The 14,364-nt window shown below is 55.2% G+C and overlaps 1 protein-coding gene across 2 annotated transcripts in view; it reads right to left on the bottom strand.

Moving 5' to 3' along the window:
• Positions 1-11,755, bottom strand: part of SCUBE1 (signal peptide, CUB domain and EGF like domain containing 1) — a 137,191-nt gene extending 125,436 nt beyond the window's left edge. For both annotated transcript variants that reach the window (XM_087868638.1, XM_045779905.2), the window contains exons 1-2: positions 11,569-11,755; positions 7,774-7,905 (exon numbers count right to left, since the gene is read on the bottom strand). In XM_087868638.1, coding sequence (XP_087724764.1) covers positions 7,774-7,905; positions 11,569-11,656 — 220 coding nt within the window. In that variant the 5' untranslated portion in view covers positions 11,657-11,755. The remainder of the gene's footprint in view (positions 1-7,773; positions 7,906-11,568) is intronic.
• Between the last annotated feature and the right edge of the window lie 2,609 nt (positions 11,756-14,364).

The following is a 14,364-nucleotide window of genomic DNA, read 5'->3' as shown; positions in this document are numbered from 1 at the left end:
AGGCCAATTGGTTTCAAGATTTTTTTTTTTAATTTCTGATGTTAAACTAAACGGATCATTGGGTGTGTTATTAGGAGTTTTGTTAAAATGCCTAATAGCATGCCCTATAATCTGATTTCAGTGACTGACAAGTAGGCACTGGGGGTATGAAATCCAGGAAGTGGCTACTTACATTCATTACATACATGCTAATTTTGTGATCTCTGATGCCCAGAGGTTGTCATTTTTTTCCCTTCGCACACAAAAAAGGGGAAAATAATAATATATTTGATATTCTGTGGCCAAAACAAAAAGTTATTTCCCCCAAGAGTTTTAATTATAGCATTCTGGAAAAGGCCCGAGTTGGAACTTGCAAGTGGAATAAACGACTTGAATAAATAAGTCTAAAAAATTAAGTACACATAGAAGGGGTGATGTGCACTGCTGGTTCAGACTAAACAGTGATTACCAAGAGGGTCTTCGTTATTTAAACAAGCCATTTGAGGGCGGTTTGCTCCTCGTTTGGGGCCTGGTCCTGATTATAAACGAGAGCTTTTAATTAAGATTAGTAAGACCCAATTCAAGCTATAATTTGGTCCTTTTCCTTAGCAAATGTCTATGAAAACAAAGCAATTAAGGTTAAATGAGTTGAAGCATTTAAAAGGGATGAAATGCCCCCTCCTTGCCCCTGGCCTGCCCCCTCAGCAGAAGGAGCATAAACAGGCCCAACTAATTCAGACCAGGAGGCCAGCATAGGGGTCTGGTGAGCTTGGGGGCGGGGGTTGCATAGGCTTAGCTAAATGAAAAGAGGCAGGGGAAACAGAATGTGCAAAGGCCCTGGGGTAGGAAGGAGCTGGCATGTATGAGGAACCAAAAAATGAGTGATGCTGTGGTGTGGTCAGGGAGGGAAGGGTTGAGAATGACAGCAGCTCAAAGTGATTAGCTGAGTGCCGGGCTCGGCCTGAGGGATGTCTTCTCTCTGCTACATGGACGGGCAGTCTGCTTCGAGCCCCTCACATTCACAGGGCCTGGCTCAGATGAACTGGTGGCAGCAAGGTGGGGGGGGATATGAATAAAGGAAAGGGTCTCCACAGCCTCCTCTATGACTCCATAGCTAAGGAACTCTTCCCACTTTGTTCAGACAGGCTGCTGGGGGCCTGGCCCATGGCTGGGACCCCATGGCTGCCTGGGGTTGGATCCAGGGCCCTGTGGCTTCTCAGCTGGGTGACCTGGTTAGAGACTCACCTCCCTGGGTCCAAGTGCCCCAACCTTATTCTGCCACTGGCCTACACCAGATGTCCTCAGACTAGCTTCTTTCCTTGTCAGCCCTCAGCTTCCTCACCTATAAACCCCCAGAATTTGGAGGCTCTGGGAGGCCTTTCCTGGTATCCCTAGGATTTATAATGGTCACTCACTGTCTACCGACACTAGCTGTGGACTCAGCCCTAAATGAAGTCACATGGGTCATTGCAACCCAATGTCACAGGCGCTCTGAAGGAGGGATGCTCACAGGTGACATGGGCAGCAGGGAAGGCTTCCTGGAGGAAGTGACTGCTGGAACACATCCATCCACCCTTTCACTCAACAGATGCCTTCCAAGTTCTGGGCCAGGCCCGGCACTGGCTTCCAGGGAACAGAGCAGAACAGGTCACAGACGCTGCCCTTGCAGAGCCCGCATTCCAGGAGGAGACACAGGGAAACATAAATGCAGCATGACATGGATCAAAGCGGAGGTGTGTATGGCTTTGGGGAGAGCGACAGAGAGAGCTGGTCACCTGTAAAACATGGGGGCTCCCCTGGAGGCCCCTTCAAGTCCCTTCCAACCGTGCATATCCATGAGCGTACCTGGAGTTACTTCAGATCTTTCAAGAGGCCAATCACCGAGAAGACGCGGATTTATCCTCAGCCTTGCCTAGAGCCTTTTGGAACTATCGGAGGCACCCCAGCCTGGCGACAGCAAGTCCCCTGCCAGCATTAAGATGACCACACGGGACTCCAAGGTCGCTCTCCACGTGGCTGCAATGTGGCTGAGCGTGTGGAAGCATGGTCACCATCACACGTGCACTGACCATGTGGCAAGACGGCCCTGAAACAGCGGTCAGAAACTGTCCTTTGACGAGGGGAGGGGGACAGGCTGCCTATTTTGCTGGGTTTGCTAAAGGGGTTTTCATAACCAGCAGTAGCTTCAGGGTGAAGCTGTTAAGGGTATGAGGGCTCATTTGGCCCCATGCAGGGCTTCCCATAACCTGGGTCCACTTCCTGTGAAGAACTGGTGAGATCGTGGAAGCCACGTTCTCTGAGCACACTTTGCTGAGACTCCGTCCTCTGTGCTTATCACCGTAAACAGCAGTCTATCAGACCTGCAGGATGGGGTGCTCACCCCCCAGACTCCAACCCCAGCCTCTGCACAGCCCCATACCAGCTCAGCAGCTGCAATGAAAGGGCCCAGGGAGGGAAGTGGGTTTCATCTAACATGGAAATTGCTCTCTGGAGGGGGCTGTGATCTATTACTGGTGTCTGCTCTGGCAGAATGTGGTGGCCTCTTTGCCAGCCCTGCAGTAGGTTTCAGGGAACAAAGGAGAGCCTTCTGTCACTTGTAATTTTTATCACGCACTCTTCGTGAATGGTCATCTGTGAATGGCATACGTGTCTGTATATCCCTATGGAGATATGGACATATGCATATGGTTTATCTGAATAGTCCATGAGCCAGAACACCTCATTTCCCAGCCATTTTAGATCCTGGCAACTGTTGGAAAAAGATAAAGGTTCACCCCTTTTGAACATTAATGATCATCAACATTATCACAAGCATCAACATCATCAACATGACGGTGGTGATGATGATGATGAGTATTGTCATCAGTATTGTCATCATTGCCACAATCATCATCACCACCATCATCATCATCATTACCATCGTCATCACCAACACGGTCACCAACATCCTCATCCTCATTCTCAACATCACCATCATCACCATCATCATCATCACCACCACCATCATCACCACCACCATCACCATCACCACCATCACCACCACCATCACCACCATCATCACCATCACCTTCATCATCATCACCATCATCACCACCATCATCACCACCACTATCATCATCATCACCCTCACCACCATCATCATCACCACTATCATCATCATCACCACCACCATCACCGCCACCACCATCACCATCACCACCATCACCGCCACCATCACCACCATCATCACCATCATCATCATCACCATCATCATCACCACCACCATCATCACCACCACTATCATCATCATCATCACCCTCACCACCATCATCATCACCATCATCATCACCACCATCACCACCACCATCACCATTATCACCACCATCACCACCACCATTACCATCATTATCACCACCACCACCACCTCATCATCACCATCATCACCATCATCATCATCACCATCATCACCATCATCACCATCATCATCATCACCACCATCACCATCATCATCATCACCACCATCATTACCACCATCACAACCATCATCATCACCACCATCACCACCATCATCATCACAGGAACAGCCGGTAAAGCTCACATAGTGTGTCCTACATACCAGGCTATGTTCAAATGCTTTATGCACGTTACCTCACTTAATTTTCACACTATCTCTGTGATGTAGGTATTATTGTTATCTCTACTATATAGACAAACAAAAGAAGTTGAGTAACTTGCCCAGGCTACACAGACAGGATTTGAATCCATGACATCTGTCTCCAAAATCCATGCTTTAACCACTGTGCCCAACTGCATATTGACTGTCTAGCCCTCTTCTCAGAGCAGAGAGCCACAGGTAGCAATAACCGCTTACAGAATGCAGTACGAGAAATGGGCCTACCAAACCTGGGCTCTGGTCCCAACTCAGGCAGGACCCCTCAGGCCTCCATTTTCCCATCAGTAAGCCAAGGAAGTGAATGAACATCTGGTTGACTCCAAGCTCCCTCAGGCCACCACTACATGTGATTGGCCAGCCCCTCCAGATTTCAAAACCTCCAGAAATCTCAGCATGGTCCTCCTGGGGAAGCTGGTGGGGGATCTGATGGCCCACGGGGGAACACTCCAGCAGGCTTCATGAATTCTGACTGATGCCTGTCCTCAGGGGTGAGAAAACCTCAGTGCAAGTGAGACAGTGTCCACTCAGGTCCCCAGAAGCCTGGCTGGCACTCACTCACAAAGGGTTTAGGGAGTGAGTGGCCAAATGGCGTCCTCTCAGTTCTTGACTACTAGTCTCCATACTGTTTTTTTTTTTTTAAAGATTTTATCTTATAATTTATTTCAGAGAAAGAAAGAGAGAGAACACAAGAAGGGGGAGGGGCAAAGGGAGAAGAGGGCTTCCTGCTGAGCAGGGAGCCCGATGTGGGGCTTGATCCCAGGGCCTGGGATCACGACCTGAGCCGAAGGTAGCTGCTTCACCGACTGAGCCACCCAGGTGCCCCAGTCTCTACTGTTAACACGAAAACTCCACAGGTACCGACTTACCACCCATATGACCCTGTTGATTAAGAATTTCTATGGATATATAATTTCAGCTCATGCAGCCCGACCCAGATCCAGAGCTCCTTGAGGGGAAGGGCAAGGTTGTGCTGTCATTATCACCTCCGAGGCAGTCAGCACTGAACCACTTTCAAAGGTCTTCACAGTTGAAGATGTCATTAAACAAGTCTGTTCACACTACCTCTCACAGCCTGGAGCCGCGGTGAGAGGTGGTGAGAACAGATGACAGAGATGGTGACAATGACGGTAATGGCACCATCATCTGTGCATTGAGCGTGTACTGTATCCCGAGTGCCTATATGGGGAGCCCGGCACCGTGATGGGCAGGCCTGCCGTTCACCGCACGGCATTTCATTCCATCTTCGGGACGGCTTATGGAGGGGGTATCTTGGGCCCATATAACCAAAGGGGAAACCGAGGCTCAGGAGGGCAAATGACCACCTAGACTTTCACATCGGAGGTGGGCTGCGACCCAGACCCCCGTCTAGAGGTCAGGCCTGTTCTTGCTGTCCTCTCCCATTAGACAGGGTGGAGAGGACAGCATGACAAAGGCGAGTCCTCACACTGCCCCGGCTGGCCACACTTCCCTGCCGCCCGCACAGCCCCTCTGCGGGCAGCTTCTATCTATGTGGCTCCTCGTCTCCTGGGAACTCCAGTCTGGGTAAAAGAGAGCCAACTCAGACTAAACATTTTCTGCACACCCATGCTCATGCCAGGCTCTGCCCCCAGAGCTGGGAAGATGGGGACAAGCCTGAAAGGCAATCTGGGGCTTACTGTGAGCCCAAGTTGGATAGCTTCCGTGTGGTGGGCCCCAGCGCTGAGCCCATGGCCAGCCCTCAACAAATGAGCTCACCGTTCGGCGGGAGAACAAGACACATAATCATAATCCAAAGGCGGAAGTGCCCTGATAGGGGCGCCTGGGTGGCGCGGTCAGTTACGAGTCTAACTCTTGGTTTCGGCTCAGGTCATGATCTCAGGGTCATGAGATCAAGGCGCCCCGCCCACCCCGGAGGGGCTCTGCGTTCAGCATGGAGTCTGCTTGAAATTCTCTCTCCCTCTGCTTCTCCCAAAGAATCTTTAAATAAATCTTTTAAAAAAAATAGAAGTGCTATGATGGAGAAAAGCACTTAATGTGCCTTTGTGTGTGTGTGTGTGTGTGTGTGTGTGTGTGTGTACTTGTGTAGAAGCGGAGGTATCAAGGAAGGCTTCCCAGAGGAGGCAAATCTAAAGGCTGATTAGGAACTGGCCAGTACACAAAGGGTGGAAAAGGAGCTCTCAGTAGGAGGAAGACCTGAGCTGTGGCTCAGAAACATGGAGCGGGGGGCGCCTGGGTGGCGCAGTTGTTAAGCGTCTGCCTTCGGCTCAGGGCGTGATCCCGACGTTATGGGATCGAGCCCCATGTCAGGCTCTTCCGCTGGGAGCCTGCTTCTTCCTCTCCCACTCCCCCTGCTTGTGTTCCCTCTCTCTCTGGCTATCTCTCTCTCTATCAAATAAATAAATAAAATCTTTAAAAAAAAAAAAAAAAAAGAAAGATGGAGCGGCCTGGTGTGTGCGTGTGTGGCCAGGACACAAGGGTTAGCCCTATTCAGGGTTTCAGGAGGTGAGGGGCAGAGGCCGGAGCCAGACTAGCAAGACACAGAAGCCCCTGGCAGTTCCAGAAGCACATTTACAAGCCTCCTCCTCTCTCATCCTCGCACTGAGAAAGCGAGTCTAACTCCCAGCCTGGGCTCAAGCAGAGTGGACAGCTAAAGCTGGACTCTGAAGGACTTCAGGGAAACAGGCAGGAAACAAAGTGTGGGCCTCCAGGTCCAGGGACATCAGAAGGGGAACCTAAGGAGCTGGGCTGCAGGAGGAACAGGTTGGGTCAGTGGTTTAAGCAAGCAGAGGTAGAGGGTTGCCCTCGGCCCTCCCTTGCCAGAGCACCGGGCCTGGAGCAGGCAGCAGAGGGTCAGAAAACGGCCACGCAGAGCCTCACACGTGCCACTTGGAACCTCCAGGCCCTGCCAACAGGGAAGCCAGCCCGTGCCACCAGTATTCTTGCTCATGATGCTCTGTCTGTCTCCAGCCTGGCCTCCTTCCAGAGGTCTGTGGGTAGGCGCCAGCTCCCCACTCAGACTTCTGGGCCCCAAACAAGGCCAGAGATGTGGCCAAACCGGGCGCGATCCAGGCCATTGCCATTTGCCCAGCACTCAGCCTTAAGTAGATGCCCAATAAGTGAGATGGATGAATAAGGTCAGCGTCCCAGGGAGGCAGAGCTGTAGCCCCTACAAAGCTGCAGCTCCTGCAAAGCCTTACACAGAAGGGACGGGCACCCGTCTTACTCTCACGGGTCACTTTCCTAATACGAGTCTCACGCTTTGCAAGAGTAAGCTGGCAGGGCTTGGGGAGAAGCAAACGAGATGCTAGGGAGCTGTGGAGTAAGAATCCAGAGACCTGGGGTTTAGTACTAGCCGTGCCCTGTGGGACCTGGGGGGCTTGCTTCTCTTGGGGCCTCAGCTTTCCTCCTCCGTAAAGTGGGGACAGACAGGGAGGATTTGGATCAAGGATTCTCAGCCGGGTGTGCACATGGGTCATGGAGAGGGCGGCTTCCAGTTCCCTGATGATGGGCTTCCCCAGAACCACACAGAATGGCCACAAGGCCCTTCCCTGACAGATGCTCCCATGGGGTCCATCCGGTTTGAAGAGTCCTGGCTCCAGAGACAGCCGACGCTGCTCTTCTCTCTCTGACTTCCAGCTTGCCAGGGAGGCGGTTTCCAGCGCCAGACAGTCAAACCCAAACCCCAAGAGCAGGGAAGAAAGGCTGGACAGACAGATGGACGCAGCACAAATCTATGTCTTTGCCTAAGCTCTCATACCTGAGCCAGCCTACAAATGCTGTGGCTGGCTTCTAAGAAGGTCCTTTGGGGAAGCTACAGGCCACATGGGGTGTTTTGGGTGGTTTCGAAGTTAGGGACCTGGGGGGAGGGTTACCCCAGGCCTTTACCCCACGCATATCCAGTCAGGGATAGAAAGACGAACAAATCATTCAACACTTCATCTCATTTAAAACAAAACAAAAGTTTCAATTCCAGGGTGAGTTAAGTACCCCATGACTCCAAATTCCTTCCTCCGGGAATCAGCGCAGATTCCCAAGAGGCCCCTGGCCTCCCTCCCAAGGCCGAGTAAGGCCTGTGCTGCCGGCATGCCACGGGGCGGGCATCGGCCACATATGGCGGCCATGGCAGCCACAGGGTCTGGCCAAGAGGGCTGGGCTGGGCTCACCTTCACACTGCCTGCCTTCCCCTTTGTAGCCCGGCTTGCAGAGGCATTTGTAGGACTTGGGCGTGTTCTGGCAGATGGCATCGATGTGGCAGTCATCCGTGCCCTCTGAGCACTCGTCCACGTCGGCTGGCCCTGGGAGTGGGGGAAACAACTGGTAAGGTGTGGCCCGGGAGGCAGGCAGTGCTGGCTGGGGGCAGGGAGCTCCTTCTGCCCCTTACTTTTCATTGATCGCTGGGGTAATTAACATTACTAGCCATCGCACGACAATCCAGTGTGACAAGTGGCGACTGGTAGCATTTTGGGGGCAGCTACACTGTGCCAAACGCAATGCTACCTAAATGTGGGCTCCCATTTATTTTCACGACAGTCCCATTGAGTCGATCTATTACTCCCGCTGGAGAGATGACAAAACCGAGGCTTGGGAGCTGCCAGGAAAGCCTCTCTGTGTGTCCTGCTCTCCCCACAAGCACCACTCCATCCCTCCTCCACTCTCCTTATTCTAGAATTCAGAGCCAGAAGGGCCTTAGAGGGATTTAAATCTATCCCCTTTGGGTTACAGGGGGGCAGGGGCGGGGGCAGGAAACCAAGGCTAGAATGCAGCAGTGAGCAGAGGCCAAGCCAGGAGGCCCGGGGGAGTGATGTGACCCCACTCAGCCCCAAGGCTGTGGAAATACAGGATTCTTCACCCAGTTTCGACACCCTAGACCGGCGGGGCCAGCAGTGGGGCCGCACCCTCAGTGGGGCTGACCCGGCTCATCTGTGGTTCTGACCTCCACCTCGGACACCTAGGACCTGGCTCTCAGATCCCAACTTCCAAACTCAAGTTCAGTCTAGGTTTTGAGGGCTCCTGACACTTTCCACCTCCCACCCCAATACACACACATACACCTTTAGTCTGGAATAGCCATTGGCCAAAGTAATGCCAAATAGATTCTGTGTTTCTGTCTATACACCCATCTCTTTCTCTCTCACACACACGGCACAGAGCTCAAACAGGGGAAAGGACCCTAAGGACACAGGATAGCACAGCCAGAAAAACGTTAGTTGTAATATGGGTTACAGATGAGGAAACTGAGGCCCAGCGAGGTCTGTTGTAGGTCAGTAGCTCATTAAGGGCAGAGACGAGCTCAGAACCAGAGCTTTCATGGGACATGTTACTTCCAGCTAGTCACGAATGAAATACAGTTGGATGACAGATAGAATTACCCAGAAGGGCAGCGCAGGGAACTCTCAGCAGCTATCCCGAGGGCAGTCACTCAGGGGCAAGCCTGGGGAAGTCCTGCAGTGACCTCCTCTCTTCATGACTCCAGCCTTCCCCTAGACTGTCTGGTTCTTGAGACTGTCCATTCTGAATTACTCCCCTGGCTGGCATTGGGGCTCTAAACTCTGGGGGGGAGCTCTCTAAGAGAACAAAGCTCCTCTCTAAGTCTCTAAGGGCTCCAGCCTCCCCCAAAGGAAGAGAGGCATCAACAAGCATAAGAGCAAAAGTTCCCTACACATGCACACACACACGCACACACGCATGCACACACACGCGCGTGCGCACACACACACACACACACACACACACACACACACACACACACACGCAGGCGGACACAGCAGGTGGTGTCACTTTTCAGGGTGGCTGTATCTGTTCAGGTCAGCAGCCCATTCTCTACAGCAGCCCAAAGTAAGGGGGAATGGGAGCCAGGAAGCAGTCAGGGTAGAAGGCCAGAGCCAGCCATCAAATGGCCAGGGGCCAACAGGAACGTCAGGCCAGCAGACAATCCCCTTCTGGGGAAGTGACAACGGAGGTACCCCCATGCAGGGTTAACACGGCCACAAGGACAGGAAGCCAGAGGCCAGGGAGGGCCGGTCTGCATCCTTCCAGTGGGGAGGCGTGGGGCCACTTCTGAGATAGGACCAGCAGGGGAAATGGGCCATGGGTGCACATCCGAGGGTCAGTGCACAGGAATGAGGAGAGGGAAGCTGCCTGGGGTTCTGGAGCCCTTTTGCCCTGTATCCCTAATCTCTGACCAAGGCAGGTATCCTTGTGGGGAGGGAAATGGATGAACATTAACCACAGGACTGGTGGGGGGGGACACCTCCCAAAACATCTTCTAAACATGTCTTTAGGTGAGGACTGGGGAGAGGGAGAGGAGCTACAGGCCATTTGCTCCCATGGTCTGGCCTTGCTCCCTGCCCAGGGCTGGGGACTCCCTCCAGAGGGCAGCCCAGCCCTTCCATCACTGGCTGCTTGCTTTGACTTTGGTTTGTGTCACAGCACAAGGTTTGGTGGGGGGGCAGAGATAGACACAGAGAAGGGACAGAGAGGTGGAGAGAGGCACATACAGAAACAGCCAAACAAGGGTGAAGGATCCTAAAGTCTGAGAGAGACACCTACAGACACGGTGGGGGCTGTGGGCCGCAGGGCCCAGCTTCCTCAGGCTTCAACTGCAGAATAGTTTAAATGGCCTGGCATCCTTAGTCAGGGTGCGACTCCCAGAAATAGATTCCCATGCCACCAAACAGACTTCAGGTAGCGCAGCATGGCAGCAGGGGGGGGGGGGGTCCAGAGAAAGCCAAGGAGAGCAGCAGCAAGCAGGGTACCCCCCACCCTTCAAGGAGAGGGGGAGGAACCCCCTCCAAAGCTGTGGGAGGAGACACTGTGCTTTCAGCTTTGTGGGAGCACCCTTTCCAGACAACCAAGGGAGTGGGAGGGGAAGGAGAGGGCACAGGGGAGTTCCCTGTGAAATCCTGCCCCCCCCCTCCCCCGGCCCTGCTGCTCTGCTAGCCTCTGCTGCCTGCCCCAACCCATGCTGCAAGTGCTCTGGATCCCAGATCCCGTTTCCTCCCTCAGGGCCGCCTGCTTCCCTCTCCTGGGCCTCCTCCCCTAGGTCCCAAGTCTGGTCTCCCCTCCCTCTGGTTCCCATCCATCTCCTTCCCTCCGTGTCAGTCCCTCTGCCCGCCCCCCCCCCCCATTCCTGTCTGACTGTCTGTCTGCCCATGGCTTTCCAGCCATGTCCACTTCTGTCTTTCCCATCCGTCTGTCTTGCTCCCTCCCTATCCCCCACCCCCAGTCCTCCTGTCTCTTTTTCTGCTGTCCCTCGGCCTCTACCTCTCCTCCTCTCTCTTCCTTCCCATCCCTTAGTCCGTCCTTCACATCTCCCTTTATCTTTTTCCTTCCAGCTGCCCATTTACCTCCTTCTCTCTCCCTTGGGTTTCCTCCTTCCCCTCCGGTCTTCTGGTCTCCTCCCTGCTCTTCGTGTCTGTCTTTCTCTGGGATTCTTTCTGTGTCCTTTTGTGTGTTCCCTCCGTGCCTCTTTTTCTGTCCGTCCGTCCCTCTATCCACCACCTCCCCCAACCCCTTTCTCTCTAGGTCAGTCCTTTTCCCCGGCTCCCCTCCTCTCCCTCTCCGCTCTGGGCCTCCTTCCGCCCGCACGCCCCTCTCCCCTGGGGGAGCGCCCGTCGGGCTCCGGGGTCCCCTCTCCCTCCCGCCTGCGCTCCGAGCGCCGCGCCGGGGCTCCCCTCCGCCGGTCGTCGCGCTTTCTTTCTTCGTCCCGCCCTCTCACTCCCTCCCCCGGGGGCCCCAGCCCGTCCCGCCCCTGCTGCGGCCCCGCGGGGCTCCCGGAGTCCCCGGGCCGCCCGGCTTCGGGGAGGGGGCGCCCGGCGTCAGCCCCAGAAGTTACTTTGCAAAGAGGCGGGGCGGGGAGCGGGGCCGCGCGGGCTGCAGCCCCCTCGACGGCGCGGGGCGGGGGCCCACCGGGGACCCCGCCGCCGCCCGCGCCCGCCGCCCGGCCGCTCGGGGCTTACCTGGGAGCCCGCTGCCCCCCGCCAGCCGCCCGCGCGCGCCCAGGGCGAGCAGCACACACAAGTGCCAGCGCACGGCCGCCGCGCCCATGGTCGCTGCGAGCCTGGCCGGGCCGGCCGGGCGTGCGGGCGTGCGGGGCGCGGGGACCCCTCCGACCGGCCGCTCGGCGAGCGCTCCTCGCTGCTGGCTCCTCGGCCACCGCTCGGGCTCCCAGCCACCGAGCCGGCGCGGCTGACGAGCTGACAGCCGTGCGCTCATTGGCCCGCGGCTGCCGGGGGCGGGGCTCTGTGCGCGGCCGGCCAATGGGCGCCGGCCGCCGGCCCGCGGGGGGAGGGGCGGGCGCGGGCGTCGGGGGCGCCCCCTCCCCTCGGGGCGGGCGGCAGGTTGTGGGGTGGGCGCCGGGGCCCGCTCCCTTGGCCGCCGGGTGCACAGTCTCCTCCGGGCTGGGGCTCGCTCAGAGGCTGCTCCCTTCACCGGCCCGCCCCCCCACGCCCTAGACGTCGAGGGTGACCCCCGCAGCCCCACCTCCCCAACACGCACACTCTAGCGAGCGGAGGGAGCCTGCTAAGCGGCCCTCGGAGGAAGAGAAAGGCCCGGAGACATCCATTTGTAGTGAAAGAAATGGAAACGCTCAAAGCAGAATTATGCGCTCCTCCAGTCGGGAAATGTTTATTGAGCACCTACTGTGTGCCCAGCAGGGGCAATGCAGCGGTGAACGAACCAGAAAGGAAAAAATCATGAGGATCGATTAAAAATAGACGTTCAAAACAAATGAACTTTTTACCACTCCCTAAAGGACAATGGCTCATAAGTGTGCTTGTCATAGGACAGCCACAGGATCCGCATCTGGAAAGCTCCCTGACCAACAATGGCACTTTGCAGTCAGTCCTTCCCCAGGCGCACGCCATCTGCCACCCCACCTGCGGGCTGACCCCTTAGCCAGCCAAGTTCGATGCCCTGAGCATTCAGGGCCTGGGGCCTCTGCAGTGACAATGCTGGGCAGGCAGGTGATGGGCAGGGGCTGGAGGAACATGACCGTGCTTCCACCCAAGCGCTGCTCTGGCCTAGCCTGGACTCTACACCTGACACTTGTTGGCCTTTGGGCCTGGACCCAGACCCCTGCCCAGGAGGCGCAGCTGGAAATAAATGGCCCCTCTCAGCCCGAGGCGGGACGCTTTAAGGGAAGAAAGTTCAGCAAACCCCAAGGCCCATCTCCTTGACAACCACCAATAAGAGCTCCTTTTTTCTTCTCCTGCTCTCCAGGCCCGGACTCAAAGACAAGACTTTCCTCCTTTTGTCCATTCTGCCTGCCTGGGTCTGCGCCTAGCTTTCCTTTCCATACCAGCTCCCTTCCCTGCCCCCACCACACACACACACACACACACACACACACACACACACCCCCTCCCAACACACACCTTCAGGCATACAGACACATTCTCTCTCTCTCTCTCTCTCTCTCACACACACACACACACATACACACATTCCTGCACACTCACTCACATGACCTTCTCTAGACAATCGCTGCTGTTTGGAAAGTTAAATCTGTGTCCAGCCACCCTTACTCCCGACCTGACTTCCTATCACAAATAGCTCGTGGCACTGGTGGCTGAGGCAAAGGGTCCCTGACATGGGGGACCAGAAAGGTCCAGCTATGGCTGTCCAGGTATGAGAGGGGAAGGAGGTGCTGCTCTCTGCCTCCTCTAAGCCTTAGCCTCGTCACTCCAGACATTTCCTTCTGCATGGTCACTCCTAGCTTGTAGTTTAATTTGGGAGACCCCCTTATCTTTATAGGCTTTATTTTGTCCTCCTCCCAGTTGTGTGGTTTTGGGTTTCTGGGGGGAGAAAGCTCCCTTAGAAACATACATTGTCTTGTGCGTTGGTGACAAGGGCAAACGATGTGAGTTTGAGGGTGAGGTCCTCGTGGGGGGCACTAACTGACCAGAAACAATGTCTTTTAAGGCTGTTTAAGGCTGTTTTAAGGTTAAGGTACCTCGCTCCTGGCCAGGTACCTTCCAAGCTTGATGGCAGCTGGCTGTGTTCCCCTAGATCACGGAGGGAACGGATGCAGGGTGATAGCCTTTTCAGACTGTGACCCCCACAATCTGGGGGCAGCTCTCACTCATACAGAGTTCTTGTCCCCAGCCTGCTCCCTGTAAGGTGGGCAGATGGATAAGACATGGTTCCTTCCAGGAGGAAATTGTGGTCTGTGCAGAGGAGCCAGGGAGCAGGGGACGGGGATGGAGAAGAGACACACTTGTAAGTGCCCATGAATGCACTAAAGGCAGTGGCAGGGAAACAGGTGTTACTTCTGCTCCTGGGGTGGTTAGGGAGGCATCCTAGACCCTAGATTTGGGTAGGAAGTATGAGAAGGAGATTTTCCTGATGGTCGAGAGAATGTGCCAAGGTCCACTGAAGAAGGTGGAGACCAAAGAGTGAGTGTTCTCGAAGTATCTTGCAAACTGTAAAGCACTGCACGTGTGCGATAGCGACATGGTGGAGAGCTGCCCGCAGAGACGGCGGCATCCATGGCTGGTGGGGTGAGAACATGTTTGCCTGGACTCCAGCCGGGGGCATCTGAGAGCCTCTGGAAACTGAGCTAGGAGAGTGGAGGCCCAGGGATGAATCCGACAGTCACTTTGGGAGGGAACACTCCATAGCTCCCCATCACTTCTAAGCAAGTCCTGAACGCTTTGTGCGGCTAACAAGGCACCCGCAGCAGTCCCAGCCTCGTGTAACCGCAGGGGAGGGCCCCACAGACATCCTGGTCTCACACCCCTGAGCCTTGGCCTGTG

The sequence above is a fragment of the Ursus americanus genome, chromosome 17 (assembly GCF_024610735.1).
Source record: "Ursus americanus isolate L20-20 chromosome 17, mUrsAme1.1.p, whole genome shotgun sequence".
NCBI classification, from domain to species: domain Eukaryota; kingdom Metazoa; phylum Chordata; class Mammalia; order Carnivora; family Ursidae; genus Ursus; species Ursus americanus.
Note: the sequence above shows the minus strand (reverse complement) of the source record. Positions and strands in the feature narration are given on the sequence as shown.